Source organism: Falco biarmicus, chromosome 8 (assembly GCF_023638135.1).
Source record: "Falco biarmicus isolate bFalBia1 chromosome 8, bFalBia1.pri, whole genome shotgun sequence".
Taxonomy (NCBI): domain Eukaryota; kingdom Metazoa; phylum Chordata; class Aves; order Falconiformes; family Falconidae; genus Falco; species Falco biarmicus.
In genome coordinates, this window is record NC_079295.1 from 31,341,547 (window position 1) to 31,360,005 (window position 18,459).

Consider the following 18,459-nt stretch of genomic DNA (forward strand, 5'->3'; position numbering starts at 1 on the left):
ATACAGGCTATTTTCTTGGGCTTTGGCCTACATTATTTTAGCCTGCATTTGAAGCACTTGGTTTTTAATAGTTTTCCATTGACTGACACGGGAGACTACTTGTAAAATTGTAATTGAGAAATTCAAATGTTGCACTCTATAGAAAAATAAGGCATTCATGTTGAGCATCATAAATAGGGAAATTTAGCCTTTGACAGCAAGAACAAGCTCAGCTGATTGTGGATGTTTGAGGATGCTTTTTAGCTTTGTCCCCTCTCAACGGCATAGTCAGGACTGGACCTCCTACTTGGGTGTGTCAAAGCTCCTTGTCTTTATTCCTGAGTGGCCAGGGCTAGCTAACATTGATAGCTGTGTTCAGTGTTCAATAAACCGTGTTTATTGTTGTTTGGAAAAAGTAATTCCCCTTCTGGCAGTGAAGAAGGTGTGATTTGTAAATAGAAGTCTGGGAGTGGTGCTGTGGCTGCAGATACAGTGAGGGTCTGACAGGAATGCGGTAGAGCTGGACTACGTGTGTGTGGGTGTGCAGGACCAGAACAGCCCTGTCAAAATGCAGACTGCTTGCTAGAGCCACTGCCCTGGATGAGACCCTGCAGAAAGCAGATATTGTGCAAAATGGCTCACTACCCCAGCCATGCTAAGGGGGAATTCTCCAAATTATGTGGGACTGGAAAAACATGCCTAACAGCTTCATTTGACATAATTTCAAACATGAAGTATCTTTAAGAAAAATATCTTACATTGTCCACGTTGTAGGTACTAAGATGCCTACTAAGGCTTGTTATACAGGTCATAGCTGTTTTCCTTTGAACAGATGATATCGTTTCTATACAGAAAGCAATGTTCTTTCAAAGGATCTCTACTCATCTGGCATGCTTTTGCAGGATTTCAGCTCTTAGGAGACTGCTCTGCTCTCCCACCTGGGGTTCTCTTTGTCATTAATTTCCTCTGGAACAGAAGCTCCTGAGCTGCACACTCAGATGCTAGAGGAGCATTTGGGAATGTGCCACTTGCCCTGTTACTGTACTTTTCCCTGAGCATCTTTTGCACAGTTGGAGGCAGGCTTCTGACTAAGGTGGAAACATATTTATCCTGCCAATGCTGTTCTCTTATTGTTATTCTTGTTTTTCTCTCACACTGCTTTGCCACCCGATCTCTGTGCTGAGAAGTTGATTGAGGATGCACCTTGGCCGCTTTCCTAACTTGAGCCTGGCATCATCTACAAGCTGGATGTGGAGAGGACAATGAGCAATTCAGGTAGTGGTCCCTGGCTGTCAGTTAATGCAGCAGCCCTGCAGGAGAAGCCTCCCTTTCTTAAATAGAGGATTCTTAAGGTGACTGCAGATATGCTGGGTTGTCCCTCGCAGCACTTATCTCCCTGATGTGTGCAGCTGGCTCCCTGCCCTAGGGCTGGCCACTACTTAGTCAGGATATAGATGTTTAGTGTGTTTTAATCTGTTCCTCACGAATCAATCCCAAAAGCCTCCCAGCCATTTCTGCTGCCTTTCTCCCAACGTTGTGCAGTTTGTTGATACCCAGTCTGCTGCTGGGGATTTAAAAATGTATTTATATATGCATTTTTAAGTAAGCAGTTCTCTGCACTGAGCTCTTGGAGAGCAGCAAATGAAGGCTGTGTATGGAGGTATACAGGGATGGGAAACTGGAAAAGAAAGGAAGATCCATCAGAATGCTTGCTGTCTCTTCCTGACCCCATTGCGGACCTGCTCAGAGCCCATGCCTTGTTTCGAGTCTGTCACCTCAGTCATTGGGGAGCTGCTGGAACAGGCTGGGAACAGGCTGTGCTGGTGCCAATGGTGCTACACAAAAAGGCATTCACAAATAACGAAGCTCTGAAACACCCTGAGCAAAAGTGTTCAGCAGCTTGAATTGGGGTCAGTTGTGCCGTGGAGAGAAGCAGGCCGGGCTGGGGGAGCAGGGAAGAGATCTCCCCCTTTTCTGCCTGGCAGGGGGAAGGGGCCTCCAGGGCAACAGGGGTGACCTCTTCCTGCCGACTGTCCCTAGGAAAGCCAGGCTCTGTCAGGGGTCCTTAACCCTGCTGCAGATCAGGGTCTGGTCACCCTGGTCTTCTTCAGGTCTCATGTAGACACCCAAAAAAGCATCCTCCCAGCCACTGAGCTTGGCTTTCTGAGGCTGCTGTAGGCAAACAGTTGCTGCCCATAGAGTGGCAGTTCATGTAGCCTCCTGACTGCAATGCCCTGAGCAGGCATGGACAAGTTGCCACCTTGCTCCGTGCCTCAGTTTCCCCTGTTTTATAATAGGATAATAATGCTGGTCTACCAAGGGGAGGGAGGACATGAGGAAGGATGTCTGTGTCATTATGGCTGTCCGTGCCTGAGGGGCTGCTGCTCCCAGAGAGTGAAAGGAGGTTGATTTTGGGACTAAGGCAGAAGGGTACTTGCCTTTGCCATTAAAATAGTGGCTGGCTCTGGCCACGTGGTGACACCTCTTCATGCTGTTTCCTTAAAACAGGAAGGCAGATCCCACCAGGTCCAAGCAGCACCAGAGGCTTTTTAAGCTTAGCTGTGTACCAGCCAGTCTGTGGTCACCATTTGAAAGTGTCATGCCTCTGGCTAGTCTCTTCAAGGCGAGTCGTAAGGACCCACCACTGCAGGGTATATAAAACGCTGGCTTTCCACAGGCTATATTTGCTTCATGAATCAACTTTAAAAGAAGAAGATAAGATTTTTAAGGCTGTACTGAGTGCGAGCAAAGCCTGCCCCTGTGTCCCAGGTATTTAATAGCAACTAAAGGACTTTGCTAGCAAAATTTCTCTGCAGTGTAGTGCCTAGGGTGGAGCCACTGGTGTGACCTGCTCTGAAGATGTGAGATGCAGACCTGAGGACATGTGGGATGTAGTGTTGCTGTTCCCCATACTTGAATGATTAGCCAGTGTGCAGATACCAGCTGGACGCATGTTCAGGGTTATTACAAGTATAATCACCAAATGCTGTCTCTTGAAACCCTGAGGCTGCTTTGCAGCAAATTAAAGAAGAGAGCAGAAGCCCATATGCTATTTCACTGGTCAAAGTGAGAAGAACAAGTTAAAGTGCCTATTTTAGCACAGTGAGACAGCTGTGCTCTTCTCAAGGCAGTTCCTGAGAAGCCGCCTATCTGTGCTTGGTGGAAGGGAAAGCATCTGGCCCAGCAACAACAGCCAGTTAGCCCGAAGTGGAGGGGCTGGCGAATGCTTGCTGTTGAGGAAGTCTTTGGGTGACAGCTTGGCAAAGACTGAGGGGCAGATGCCAGTCCCAAACACTCCCCACTAAGCAGTGTCAGGTGCCTTTCACGGGACTGTCATGTGCCAGGTGAGAAGGGGCTGTGACCTATGCAATGGGGCTTTTTAAGGCTCAGCAGCAGTGGTTATCATGTGTTTAGTGGGATTTGTTCACTCTTTGTTGTAACTCTGAGTTACCACTGGCAGAGTGAACCTGGGGAATGAGGTTACAGGAACACTCTTCAGCTGCTTCCCTGCAAGGGCAGGCAGCTACTTAAAAGAGCCTATAGTGGTTTTTAAACAGTACAGACATATTATGTATATCGTGTTACTGTTAAGCCTTGGTGCACTCCAGAAATGTCTGGCATTCTGATTCTTCTATTAGTAAAATGAGGTTTAGGAACTTTAAGTGACTAGAATTCCAACAGATTTCTGCGTGAGGAGAAAATGGAAAGGTGGGGGTGTTGTCATGCCTTACCACAAGCATTAGAAGTGATAACTGGATGTTCTTAACTGTGCTTGTTCTTTATTTCTAACTTAGTTTTCATGATAGAAACAGAATTGGAAATTAGAGAAAATGTCACTTTGGTGTTAATAGACCACAAGAATCAAGACATTCAGATGCTGTAATCCCTCTCCATACATGTACATAGATGCTGGGCGTGTTTAACTGTTTCAGCACCCAAAATACTATAGGGCAGTTCTTAGTGCTTTCTTTTAAAATTTGCTTATACTGTTTTGTATCTCACATGAGATGACAAATTAACCACACCAGGTTTAGGCTAAATTTCCCTTATTTGCTGTTTATGAACCTACACTTTGGAATAAGTTCATCCTGTGCTATGCGTGTTTTTGGGTGCTCCTGGGCTATTGCTGTGTGGTCCAGAGCTGAGAAAAGTTGCTCAGTTTCAGGAGGCTTTAGTTTGCAAAGCAGTGTCTACTTGTCTCCCGAAAAAGTTCTTATCCTTAGTCAATAAAAGGTTGCAAATTATTTTTATAAAGGGCTGAATGCTTTAAGACAAAAGAATAGTTCATTTCCTTTTCCAGGTGAAAACTTGTCCCAAAGATGAAAAGGTTTGCTGAAGGTCCCTCAGAAAATGTAAAGCTGAGAGAGGAGATGAACCCAAGTCACCTGATATCCCGTTGGATGCTTTCTTAACCAAACTGCCTGTCTGCATTATGGGAAACTCAGCAAGAAACATGGGTAATGAAGCTGCCCAGCTGCCTGGAGGAATGACTCTGCTGCTATAGAGCAGGTAATCCTTTAGATTTAAGAAATGGCATAACTTGTAAGGAGGAAGCTTACAAAATATGTCATCTGAAGACACTGCCATGTTTAATGCATTTGGTGCCAATGATTTGCTTTCCCTTGCTATACTGTTTACAGAGCAGCTGGTGCAGAGCTGTTGAGCTTGCTATTGAAGATGAAAGGCTGGTTGTTTTTCAAAGCCCTTTGTGCCTCTTTGCTCCTAACTGGAGCTGTCAGTGCAGATGCTTTTTACTTCCTTTATCACTGGAGGTCTGAAGTCCCTTCTTTAAAGATTTCCTCAATGCAAAGGAAGATTTCTTTTGCTCTTAGTCCCAAAAGACCTGGAGAGTCTTTGCTTTTTTATTTGGGCTGAAGACTCCACAGGCAATGCCATGGAAGGGCTGCTGAAAACCTTTAACCCCCAGACAGCCAGTATCTCATCTGAAGTCCTCTCATGAAGGTATGAGGAATTCAGTCTGTCCTGCTTATTTCTGTGGCCTGGGAATGAGAACACCCCTCTTGAATTATATAGATACAGGGGAAAATTTTCAGTGATTATTAATTAGTGATATTTACAAAGGTTTATAAAGGGTGCAGCTTCCCGCTCAAAACAACCACACAGAGGATATGTTAGGTACTTGTACAACCCCCCACAAAGAGGTGCTCACTGAAGTTGTTTAAAAGCCAAGTAATCAAGGCAGCAGAATTTTTCCCATGTCAAAGCTGAGGCAGTGAAGCTATGGGAGGTCAAGTAATTTGCCCAAGATCATGACAGAAAGATGAGACACAGCTGAGAATGGAAACCAAGGTGCTACTTTGGTACCTTAACAACCTGATTTTCCACTTGTGTGCCATCTCTCATGCACTGAAGTAGGCTGAAATACAGGATTTTTTCTCTTCCATATAGTCTGTCGGCTGGTGGTTCTGTTACTTTGGTGGGGGAGTTATCTTAGAAATCTCTCATTAGTCATTAAAGCCACATGATCTCACTTTTTTCGAAATGTTCTAGCCAATGAGTTTCTCTCAGAGCTGATCTAATTGGCCCTTAAGGGCAGTCCCTGCAATGCCCATTCCAAGCATGCAGCCTTCCCACTTAGCCTGCACTAACAGGGTTATCTGTCAGTCAAAATGATGCTCCTAAACAGCTACATCACCCACTGGAAAGCAGTCTATGCAAATCTCATAACAAAGCTGTATGGAAAAGAACTGAGTACTAAGTGTTCTCCAAAGCTCTCCCTATCAGTGCATCCGAGTGACTTCTGGCTGATGAAATGCTCTTCAGCTAAATGTGCTTTTCATCTGTGAATGTGTTTTCTGTAAATGATTCATAAAAGTGATTCCAACTGGTATTTTTCAGGTTGTCCTGCTGCCAATACATGCCCCTTGCTGACCACATGGTATAGTCCTGGAGAGGAGGTGAGTTGTGTGGGGCTGAAAAGCCTGTAGCTCAGCCACTCGCATCTTAGCTACATGAAAGGGAAACAGTCCCAAAGTCGCAGTGTTCACGAAGGCCAAGATGGATCTTGCTCTCCTTGCTAAACAGTGTGAACACTGCGTAAAGGGTGGATTGGTGCTGTGCTGAAACCAATGGAGGAATGCCTCTAGATATATTTCCAGTTCTAATGTTCTCCACTTATCAGAAAGTGATGGCACCTGGACACTGGGAGATCCAAGCAACTCTCTTATTTGTTCACATGAAATGTTTCCTTCCTGTTTTATTTGTGTTTACACAGCAAACTACATGCAGAATGCACACAAACTTCTTCCTTCTGTGCATTCACACATAAGCTACTTCTTTGCTTTTAGTGGTTACCCATTACAGAACTGAGATTAGAAATGCATGAGTGTGAGGAGGGTGAAGTTGCTGCCAAACAAAACTTGTGTCCTGCATTTCAAGTATCAAATTACCAGAGAACTGTGTAAAAAGTCATCAAAATGCATATGGCTGCCACTGAATGTGACTGCCTCTTAGTGGGGAATGTAGTTCTTTCTCTCTATATTAGGCCAAATTGCACAATATCAGTGCAAAAAAGCATTCCCCAAACCCAAAAGACTAGCTTCAGTCACACTGGAAGTCTGTACAGAACTGGAAAGTTAATGTGAATCTTTTAAATCCTAGAGCATTGCCCTCATTTTGCTTTCTCAAACAGCCTTATCTGAGAATGGCACAAATTCTCTACCTGATTCTGTTACAACTTTGCTGATTTCTATTTTAAAAAGGTTTTGTTGTTTTTTATTTTGTAAATTTTAACCTCTTCAAAAAATATCCCAAGCACACTAAATATGTTATCTCCTGCCACAGAATCCATTCGGCTTAATTATTAAGAGATTGATCACCACTGGCAACAGGCATAAAGTTTAAACTGTACATAACTGTTCTCTGTACTAATGCAATAAAAGTGGATTTACTTTTACAGTGGTAATTTTAGCAGCAATCTAAATCAACACCCTGTTGATGATCAGAAAAATCTTCCCTTAAAGAGAAATGCAGTGCAAGTGAGCTAGTTAGTATTATGGGCACATTATTGTCTTTACTTTCTGCAATCAGCTTTTATTCATGCTGTTACAATAGGTGTAAATTTTTATATTTCCTTAGGCAAGCAGAAGAATGAACTGAACTTCTAGAAAATTACTTCGAATAGGCTATGGTGGTAAGAAATAGACAATCCTGTACAATGTGTAAAAGGTCAATGGATTAGAGCGTGGAGTTCTGCAAATGGGCAGCCCTGCTACGCTGGGGCTGGCAGTCAGGCAGATGAAAAAGAAAAGCTTGACTGGGGGGCTGTTCAAAGTGTGGCAAGGTGTTTTCTGTATGGATGTGTGTTAGGGAGGTTGGGAGGGGAGAGGGAGAATGGTGGGGAAAAATTTCTGTGGTATGAGGCACAGCCAATGGGTGAATGGTGTCTGAAAGAGGAATCATCTTGCGTGAAGTTGGAGGACTTGGTCCTGTGACAGAACTGGGCTTCCTCGGCTGTGCCTTGTCCTCATCCCTCAACCCCAGCCTGCCCTCAGCTGTAACCAAGTAGTGAGGGAGACCAAAGAAGTGGCTTTGTACTTTTCCGTGATACAGTGACAAGCACTGTGCAGAGAGAAGAGCAACTTTGAAAAGCTCTGGGTTTGATGACATCCAAAAACATAGGGCAGCCAATTTTCCAATTCTCTTGACAATGTTGCTTTAAAAAGTTGAAAGAAATCACTGAGATATTGCTGGGCTGAACTTTCATGAGTGCTCATGGCATGGGGAAGCTTGTTCCACATGACTATATTCCCAAGCTGCACTCTCTCAGATGAGCAAAGTGGCGGCAGCTCACACTCGAATCACTTCCAAGGGTGGAGCTGTGGAGCTTTTGATTTTCTTATTTTCTAGGTCCAGTCAAAGGAGCCTGGGTCAGTCAAAGGATACCCATCATGCCTCTGTCTGGAAACTCTAGATGGGTTTATGCTTGTGGTTGATTTGAGGATCACCACTTTACTTATATCAGGAAGGCAATTCCTGTTGGCTCTGAGGAGAATCTGTTCAGCTGAACATCTAGGCAGATGTGTTAATTATTATCCTTTCTGCCCCTTTAATGTCTGGATAGTCCCTTGCCATCTTCTTCCAAAACAAGAACCGCTCTGAATCAATTTGAATGTTACACTCAATGTGTTGCTCTCACCTGACTAGGGACAGATGTTTTATGTTCATGGCTGCGCTGTGGAAAATGCTGAGGTCCTGAAGCTGACCCGTTTCAAACAGGAGTCAGTGCCCTGTGTTTTCCTTTCTGTAATCTTTCAAACCACCCTCCCTTCTGACTCCTGTTTTGTAAACTCTCATGAAAGTTGGTTGCAAAGTGCTATCATTGCAATTTTCAAGCAAAAGGAAAGAAATGGTGGTGGCAGATTCAGTGCAGTGTAACTGGAGGCAGTGACATGCATTGCATTATATTTGGCCTTTTTATCTCTGATCCTTTCCTTTTTTTATGAGTAGCAAGATGACAATAATTCAGCTTAGGTTGACTGCTCGTTGCCTGAAGGGCTGTGGCAGTGTATCAAGAGATGGCTATGTGATGGCCTCCCAGACAATTTGAATGTTAAGCCTTGTATGTTTGCCATTCTGGAAGATTCCTCATTAAAGAAGTTCTTAACAGTGCAAATGGTAAAAAAAGCCTCCTTTGCAACCAACAGGGATGAGCTGAGCTATGGCCTGGTTTCTCAGGCCTGATCAAGTTTAAAGAATAACCTACTTCCACTGGAAGGAGTAAGCTGCACCTTCTTGAGTTGCTTAGTCAATTTAGTTAACTTAGCAATGGTAGGATGGGTATAGCAGCCTGACTTGCTTTGTCCTGGAAAGCTGTTTCTCAAGGGACTCTTAAGTCATCTTTTCTGCAGTCAGACAGATGGGGCTGGCTTTGATATCTGTTTGGTTTTTCCTTTGAACCCAACTGGAATCAGTAGTTCATTTTAGCTGGGCTGCTGGAGAGCTGCTGAATGGCAGTGCAATTGTATTTTGATACCAGTGGGGAAATCCAGGGCTGATTACCTTACCCATCAGGGCTAGAATGAGTGTGGGGGCTTCCACAGTTGATAGAAAGAGAAAAGACCAGGGATGGAGAGTCTGTGGCTCAATGGCCCTCCACATATTGAAGAACAGAGAGGCAAATCCCTCTGTCAGCTGATAGTGATAGCCCATCACCATGGTTCTGGAGTGACTTGGAGGACACCCACTCTCCAGCTGCTTGCTGGAAGCAGAAGGTTCAATGAAGCGAGCTTCTGTTGTGTGCCCTGAAGCCAAAGAATGCTTATTTCAGGAACAACCCAGTGCTAGCAGTGACCTTTCATATCATATCCTCTGGGGCAGGTGCTTGGCTCTGGTGCTCTGTGTAAGCTAATCCTTTGTCTTGGTTTTGGCTTTCCTTTGCTTTCCCATTTCTGGCTCACCTTGATTCATCACATGTCAAATTAATTTCATTTTTGCTGCCTGCCAGGGTGGGGTATGGGCCAAAAATACAGTAGAGCAGAAGGTACTACATGCATAGCCTGCTTTCACTGGCCAGATACAGCTGTGCGGTCCAAGCCTGTGGTCCCAAAGCTCTTTCCTTAGCCTGTGAGCAGGCAGGAAGCCTGTTGCCTTCGATGACTCTTTTGCCCAAGAAAGCACTTTGTGACTTGTCCTACAGCAAGGTGTTAAGTGATGCAGACTTGTCCCTCTCCAGGCCATCTGCCCAGTGTCTAATGGAGAAGAGAAGCTGCTCACTGTGCTGTCTAAGCTGTGTTTGGACATCCTGCCATTTGGGCAGACCTACTACCCTTCCCTGGCTTGCACATCAATACCAACTGTCTCAGGCAACCACCCAGTGCATCTGCCACAGCTTTACAAAGCAGCCACAGCTTTCATTGGCATGACCAGAGTCATCTGTTCTGCATGAATGGCACTGACCAGCATCTGACAAATCTCTGCACCACTGGGATCTGTTGTAAAGAGTGAGGGACTGAGTACTCCAACGCCATGACTACAGAGCAGAATTTAGTCACTGTAAGCAATAGCTCTGCCCTGATGTGGTTGCCTTTGAGCTAGAATGAGTCAGGCTCCTTCCCCATTTAAAACCACCTGGATCCACAATGTCTAGCAGAGTTGTGCTACCTGTCATATTGCCAATTTTTTGGATGCCCAAAAAGCTTCAGTTTCAGTGGTGAGTGCTCTCTCCATGGAGAAGTTTGCTTTGGCAGCCAGCACATAGTTAAGGTATCTGAGAGTCTGCCCCAGCAAGGGAAGGCTAGATGGAGTGGGTAGGTGGGGCAGATCTGACCCATGCAGGTGGCAGGTAGCTATGCTATGTGTTTCCTAACAGCAAACACAACCCCAGAGCTTGTCCTCTTTGGCTGACTGATAAGTGAATCATGTTTACTGAAGAGGCAGCTGAGGCAGAGAAGACCTGCATTGTCACTCGTTGTCAATAACATGCCTCATTGCATGTGCTTTGTCCATGCTAGTGTACCATTAGCAAGGTGGAAAAGTGGCAGGAGAGTGCACTGGCAATGCAGTTGTCTCTGGATCTAGAAGATCTGGGAATGTAATGGTCTTAGAGGCTCAGAGGTGCACATTTCCACAGCACCAGAATGTCTGAGATTTAGAAAATCTTCCTATCCCAAAGCTGAACAAACTGCCTGCATTTTGAAATGAATGAAAACATGAAAAACATGGCTTGAGTCAGTCAAAATGTTTTTGACATTTTCTATTTCAGTTGTATTTACTATGTGTTTACAGATTTTTAAACTGTAACAACTAAATATTTGAAATGACATATTTGAATAATTTTGAAACTTTATTCTCTCCCTCATTTCTGATATAAAGACAATCTTCTCAACTCCTTTCCCTTGCAAGCCCACATTATTCATGGGTCTAGGTGAATCCCTACTTCCTGCTTTAAACAAAAATAATCAGTTGGTATAATGTAAATCTGCTTGATTTAATTAGAGCTTTTGTGGATCTGCAAAGTCGGGCAGTTTATCTCTTGAATGCTAAATGGTGGCAAAGAGGTCACTACTGGGCATAAAATTAACTCCAGAACTAGTTTCTCCTGGATTCAAGCTCATTTTTAAATGCTGGTAATTCTGTCTTTGGTTTGAATCAGAAAATTACAGTAATAAGCCTCATAAAGCACCTAGAAATTATTTGATAGTGAGACACCAGAGATGCACATCCACATGTTTTACAGTCCTAACTGCAAGCAAAGACATTAACTACTCATTCACTGGCAGTTGATTCCAAATCCCTATAAAGGGCTTTAAGAAAATATATGTTCTTTAGTTTTACCTTCAGCTAAGTTTCCCCTTACACTAGGTCTTGTAGCTACTTGACTCATAACGTGAGGCACAAGGGTATGAGCTACCAACAGCTTATCACCACAGTAAATCTATTCACTCCTTGCAGCGTGTATTAGTTTTTAAATAGACTTTGCTCCAGCTCTGTGTCCCTGGCACACAGAACTGTTGGTGACAACCCACTGAAATCAGTGGAATTACACTCTTATATCTGCAGATCTGGTCCTACAGGCTCCTCTTGGTCTTCTACGGCCACCTATGCCATGCACAACTTCAGCCTGGTGTGTTACCTGCCACTGGGCAGGACAATGCCTCCTCTAATGCTGGCATATTAAAATGCCAAGATGTATACATACTCATATGTATTTTGATGATATGATACCTGTAATTGTTTGAACAGTTCAGCCTGAGGAGGGTTGAACTGAGGTGCAAAGGAAGCAACTCTGTCTGGCCAAGGTACAGCAGAGGAAATGTCTGCCATAACCAACGGTAACAAACCACACCAATTACTCAATTAAAGCTAAGCCCATCTTTAATCAAGACAGTCAATTTAAGAGATCCTTGGGATTTTTTGAGAACGAGGAACTCCTAATCAGTGCAAAGGGGATTGCTCCTATTTTTTCCGGGGTTGAAGTTGCCCCAAAATTTGCAGAGTGCTAATTTTAAAAATGAGAATCATTAGTTTTTAATAAAGAGCTTGCTACTTGGGAGGTGGGGGAGGGACTGAAAGCATTTCCCCATATGGTTGAGTTCATTAGTGCACTGATCAGGGAAAGCATGCAAGAAAAGTGCAGTCAAATGAGTACTCCTTATTTAACCTCCAAACCAGTAATTCAGAAAAAAAGCAATTCCTTCTAAATCTGAGTTCCAGGTGATTGCCTTTTATCTGAGCTCCATTAAATTATTCCCTTGCTAAATTCTCGTGAAATAGGCTGTTTGCTCCAGCAGCCGTTGACTCCCTGAGATCATTTTGAAACCAAATCATTCTGTTTTTATTAGTAATGATCCATCTTCCACCCTGGTGACGTGAGGGGCTTGAGGAAGGTGTTTGTGCCTAGGTGTCAACTTTCTGCACTGAATTGCTGTTTCTTCACTGGCATGGGGACAGACTGGGTGAGCTGGTTCCTGCTTGTCTCCCTGGCTGTGGGTAGCACTGGAGTACAACAGAAAGATGTGAGAGCATCTGGCAGCGATGCTGCTTTCAACCAAGTCAAGAGGCAGTGTCCTTGGCCTCACACTGTACACACTTGCAGCTAGATCCCTCTCGCCCTCATTCACAATGCAGTGTCTCAGCAAGGTCTGCTCTCTTTAGTCTCATTTACGATACTTTCTTTTTTTCTTGGTTGCCCCATATGATTCATTCCAAGGTCGATTTCTGTGTGGCAATGACCAGACATAATTTTTCTACAATCTTCCGTTTATTCTAGACTTACACACTGTGAGTTTCCCACACAGCCCTTTTTAAAAATACAGATTTATTTGGTTTTACTAAGTGTGGTCAAAGTAGCTGTTCTGAAATACCATAGGGATGGAGCATTAGGGGCAGACAGATGTGATGAGCTGGGGCTGCTCCACATACCAAGTGCAGCTGGCTGAAAATAGCCTTGACCTTTTTATAAACTGAAGTATTGTCCAGCCCTGTTTTTACTGACCTGACATGGCAATGTGCTGAGGGGAGCGGGCAGGAGAACTGCCTCAGCATTTCCTAGGTGGTGCTTGCTTGGGGCATGTTTGCCTTGACAGATTTCTTCCTGTGCATGAATTCTAAGGCAGAATGAATATTTTATAAAGCTTTTTATATGCCTGTCTATGATTTTTATGGCAAATTGAGCTCCCCCCTTCTTAGTGGTCTCACAGTCATCAGTGCCTGAATTCCTGCCTCTATGTACCTCATATTTTCTCTCTGCTGTCTCTGAGGAGGGCTTCATATCCATGACCCAGCATATGTACCTTCGAAGCTAGTTACTGGGATCTGAAGGGCACTTCACATGGCTCAAGCAGATTCAGGTCTATGTGTGTAGAAGACCCCAGAAGTATTGGATTCCCTGCCAAGAGCAGCAACGGGAACTGCAAACTTCTTGTGGGGCTTTCAGACTCCTGCCTCTGCGCTAGGGAGCCTGGAAGTCCCCGGACCCCAAGGGGGTCCATGCATTCTGCAGTGTGTTACACCCACTGTGGAAATGAGCTGGGTTCCCTGAGCAGCCAGATGGTACTGAGATCTGGAGACCTAGATGTCCTCAATTCAGTGTAGTCCTGCCAACACCCAGGGAGGAGATTCTTCCTATCAAACCATTTTGCTACAGGTCTAGCTCCACTGACAAGGCAGCTCCTCCTGCTTCTCACCAGAACAGATGAGAGGAGAATCAGAACCTTAATCTCAAGGGATCCAACTGCATCTTATCATGTCCTCTGAATTATTCTGTCACAAGCATCTTGAATGTCTGGTTTATCTCCTCTAAAATGATCAGTACAGTGCTCTCCGATCAGCCTTATTTAACAACTAACATGCCACAGGTTGTTCAGCAACCTGAGCATTGGGGCTGAAGTAATTACATTCTCTGGAGCCTCATGCCTGAACTGAGAGGGAGCTGCTGGTGCTTTTGAGATGCTTGGGATGTAGGGATCGGGGCACAGGGTGCCTGAGTGGATGGCCAGCTGGCCACCTGTATCAGATTCTGTTCTTCTGCAGCATACCAACTCTCAGGAGCAGCAAATTTTAGACTTACAGTGGGTTATGAAGGCAAGGCTGAAGAAAAACACCTTTTTTCTCTCTTGAGCAATTAAAAACCCCAGGTTATTTTGCCTTAGGAATACAGCACAACCTGCCTGGCTTGCTCCTACCTGACTGGAAGCTGTATTTAAATGGCAAAGTGATTCTTGCTTGTGTGGAAAGTGGGGGTACCTGAGAAGTGTTCAGCACTCACAGGAGGACTGGCTTTCTGGAGAAACTGAGTAGTCAGTACAGCAAGTTTCCCTCCTGCTTGCCATTGACCAAAGCCTAAATCTAATTTTAGGCATTAAGCTGAATATGAACTCTTGAAAGCACATGACATCAATTCTGATTGCTAATCACTTTTGGTAATTGGGCTTGATATAGCCAAATCCTTTGAGGTGCCTTCCATTCCCCAACAGGGAGTGTGAAAAGAGGAGGAAGCTCTAGGGCTGAGAGGGACCACATTTGGCTAAGCTAGCTCCAACACAATTCCTGTTTTAGCTGTCTATCTTCCCTGTAGGACCAGCTGTTTCTACAAAAGCCCTCCTCTGGAGCACATGCCAAGTCAGAAAGAGACCCCACCAATAACTCTGTACTTACGAAGGCACTGAGTGGTACAGAAAATATGAAAGACTCCCTTGAAATACATGAACGATGAATTAAAGAGTTAATGAATCCTCAAGAAGCTTTACATTTGCATACAGAAATCAGAGAGGGGAGGTTTACCACTGCATTTGTCCAGCCAAACCCACAGATGAAGATTAACTGAAAACCTTCAGGGACAACAAACAGAACAACGTTACAGCGAGGCCAAAAGCTTGTTTCACCATTTGTTCTCTGTATGTCACTGTGGTGTACAAGTGCAGCTGTGGGTACAAGAAGAATTAACCTTGTATTCCTTATGTTCATCTCAGACACATCCTAAAGTTTAAACAGTTCATAGTGCTGTTTTTTTGTATTGGACCACTTCACTGTTCCTGCCATGGAAATCCCTCCATATGGGGACACTCCACTGACACATTTCTTTGAGACTTGTTGCAGATATTTCTGTAAGTAATGTGCTTTGATTGTGTTCCTGTTCTTTCCATGTTCCCCAGCTGGGAGTGTTTGAGCAGACAGATGTTGTGTGAGGAATGTTTGTGGGAGTGGACTGTTTTGAGGCAATCACCCAAAATATTAATGAAAGAGCTTCAGAATGAGAGTTGTACAAATCTGCACTGCAAACCTGTTTCTAAGAGGTGTGCTCATCCAGGTGAAAAACTCTGAGGTGTATGATGTAACCTATGTGTCCCATTGTGCCTGCTTACATTGCAGATGACTAATACTGTTGAAGTACCTGAAACTGTTTGCATAAACCACTTGACAAATAGTTCTGAAAAACAAAGCAACCTGAGAAAAAAACATCTCTATTCACGGTATGTGTGTAAGCAAAAGGCAGAAAATGAGCAAGCTGCTATTATTATTTGTGAATTAATCACCCATCTTCAGCTCTGACAAAATGACTTAGAGGAGGCTGGAGTCTCTTTTTGCTCTATTTTCAGCCAGTGCTGGAAGCAAAAGTGCCAGAAATCTCTCTACAAAGCCTGTTCTGATGAGATTTCCAGCCAGTTTCATGAATCAAGTTGGTTTGGATTAACTGTGAATAAGCCCTTGGGCAGAACTAGCAAATCACGGGTTCATTGATCACAGACACTTCTGTGCATGGGGTCTGACCCAACACTCAATAAAGGCAATGAGAAACCTGCTGGGACAGCTTATCCGATAGCTGTGGAGCCTCTTTGTGGTTCTCTCCAAAGGAGCTGGACTCAGCTATTCCCAGACACTGGGAACTGGATGGGGGTGAGTTTTGCTTATGGTCCATTCACCCAATTTATGGGGGGGTTGCATTTGGCCCAGGGACAAGTTCTCTCCCTGTACACTGCTCATTTAAAAAAAACAACAACCTGGTGTAGCAGATGAGACCTAGTAAGAATCGAACTTAACTTTTCCTCTTGCTGCTCTGATACCTTGTTTCCCCAGCAGTAATTAACAGGGACAGATGCCTACTTCTTCTGGGATTGTTTAACTGTGAGGAAATTTTCAGGGTTGTCCTTGGAGGCTGTCGCCGCAAGTAACATGGTTTTTAAGTTATGCCCCTCTATTGATCCCCTTTCTGAACAATTTCCAGTGGTGCTTGCTCTGATCCCAAAGGTGTCCTCAATCAACCCTGTAACGATATTCAAGGAGAACGCTATTTTAAAAGGCTGCCTCTCCTGCAGCGTGCCGTGTTTTAAATGTGACAGGCTACATGAGAGAACCTGAAACAGAGACATTTGAGGAAAGCCTGGGAACTTTTAATCCTTGAGCCTGAGCCTAGCCATACTTTCTTACGTTAGCTTGGGAGCCTCCGATTCAAACCCACCTTTCCCACCTGGTATCCAAGCCTGGAACAGGCCATGCTCCCTCTCTAATCCAGAGGAGGTCAGAAGTCTTAAAAAATAAAATTCTGTCATAATCTTTTACCAAAAAATGCGTTCTCCAACGTGTTAAGAATGACTGTTCTTGTGAGATATAATGATGGAAATCTTGTGGGGCTTCCCCTACCTTGTTTTGAAACACCCTCCCCTGTGCCTGGGTTCCTCCTGGGTACCCAAATCCCAGCCTCAGTGTAAACCAAGCAGAAAGTTGTAGCACTGCTCCAAAACAGGGATAAAACCTTTCATGCTCCTCTGTATCTTAAAGGTGTTTCAAAAATAGAAGATAAAATATTTAGAGAATCAAGCATAAGAAGAACTCAATCTGAGATGAGGAAGAGTGGGAGTTAATGAAGTTTGGGTCTTCACCAAGTAAATATGGGATAATTAATTTAATGAGGTACATCTGTGGACCCAGCTGAGCTGTACTTGGGTGGCAGCGCGTCTCACTAGTCTGGGTAGTGTTACTGTGGGGGCTGGATTTGCTGAATGCTCTTCAAGGGTGAAATACTGTTCTTGTGGTATAGAGGTTAGTAGTTGTTTCTTAGGTTTGTGTGTAGCACAGCAGTGCTGTTGTAGCATGATTGTAGCATGATTGTAGCATGCATAAAAGCTACTTGTTTTCTAGCTGCTTTTTGCTCTGTTACCCTCCTGGTTGTATTTGCTATGCTGTTCTTGAATGTAAATTCTGTGAGTTCTCAGTAGACAGGGAATTCTGAGGTCCTTAGTGGGGTTTTTTTGTTTATGAGCATAACCAGAGCACGATTGAAGGACCAGTTTGTATCATAAAGAGGGAGAGAATATAGGTTTCTGGGTTCCCCTTGCATCACAGCTTGACAATCTTTCCTTGCCTTATAGTCCTTCTGAGGAATGAAAGAGTTAATGTATTCTCTAGCAACTTTATGGTTCCTGCAGAATAACCACCATTTTAAAGATGCCTGCCTTGATATTACAGTGTAATGCTCTGCCTGACTCAACCCTAAAAATCTGGTGACTGCTAGATAAAAATCATTGAGAATGATCGTTTCATTTGAGGCATCAATAATTTCAGCAGAGCTGTTAGGACAGAAAATGAATTTTTTTTTGTGTTAAGTAGCTTGCTCTGCTTTCCCTGCAAGTTCCAGCTGAGGCTCCTGGGGTCAGGCTTTCTGGAGGTGGAAATCCAGTATTGAATGTCTGATGGGGCATCAGACACACCTGCTTGTGAACTGTGTGAAAAGGTAGTATGTGCATTGAGAAGTAAAAGCACCGACAGAATGATCCTTCAGGGGTTGTGGGCCCAGTTCTTGTGTCTGTGGCTGGTTTTCTGCACAACCTTTTCCTCCTTCTTATGTCTGCTCAGTTGCTGGACCAGTCTTGCAGTAGGTGGGAGGCAGTAGTAGAGGTCTGACCTCCCATATACTTCTTCAAGCAGCCTGGGCAGCCCCACAGCTGGCAGGACTTCTGCTGGAGTGACTTGAGTCAACCAAGAGCCAAGGCAGCAGGACACTGTGATCCCTATCTCCACATGGGCTGTCACTGCACTCCCAAGCAGCTGTAGCACCAAACTGGAGCCGGATGCCATGCAGGAGACAAGATTTATAGGGATCATCCTTGAGGTACTGGTTTTCCTTCAGAGCTTTTCTTTTAGAAGATGGATATTCCTTTGTCACGTCTTCCCAGCCTGGTGGCAAAGTTACTTGGGCTGGCAGCCCTCAATTTGGAGGCTGATACAGAAAGACAGGTTGGAGCGAGCCTGTGTTTGAAGGGGTCCGTGCTGATTAAGGTCAGATGCTATACCATAGGGGCCGACAGACAGCAGGCCATCTCTTTCTCTCTAATTTTCCTTTCCTGCCTGTTATTTAATAAAACTACTGAGAGGAAGACTGCATTAACTTTACTTTTATCTTTAATTCTGTGACTGCAGTAAAAGCTAGTATTTGAGAAGTCACTGAATGCAAGATAGAATTGGTTTTATAATAATAATAACTTGTTTTCCCTCTTTGAAAATAAATATGGTTCTTAGTAGAAA

The 18,459-nt window shown here is 44.2% G+C and overlaps 1 protein-coding gene across 1 annotated transcript in view; it reads left to right on the forward strand.

The window, feature by feature from the left end:
- The first annotated feature begins 16,922 nt into the window (after positions 1-16,922).
- SLC15A2 (solute carrier family 15 member 2) overlaps positions 16,923-18,459 on the forward strand; it is a 77,303-nt gene continuing 75,766 nt past the window's right edge. Inside the window, exon 1 of the mRNA XM_056349937.1 lies at positions 16,923-16,977. Coding sequence (XP_056205912.1) covers positions 16,938-16,977 — 40 coding nt within the window. The 5' untranslated portion in view covers positions 16,923-16,937. The remainder of the gene's footprint in view (positions 16,978-18,459) is intronic.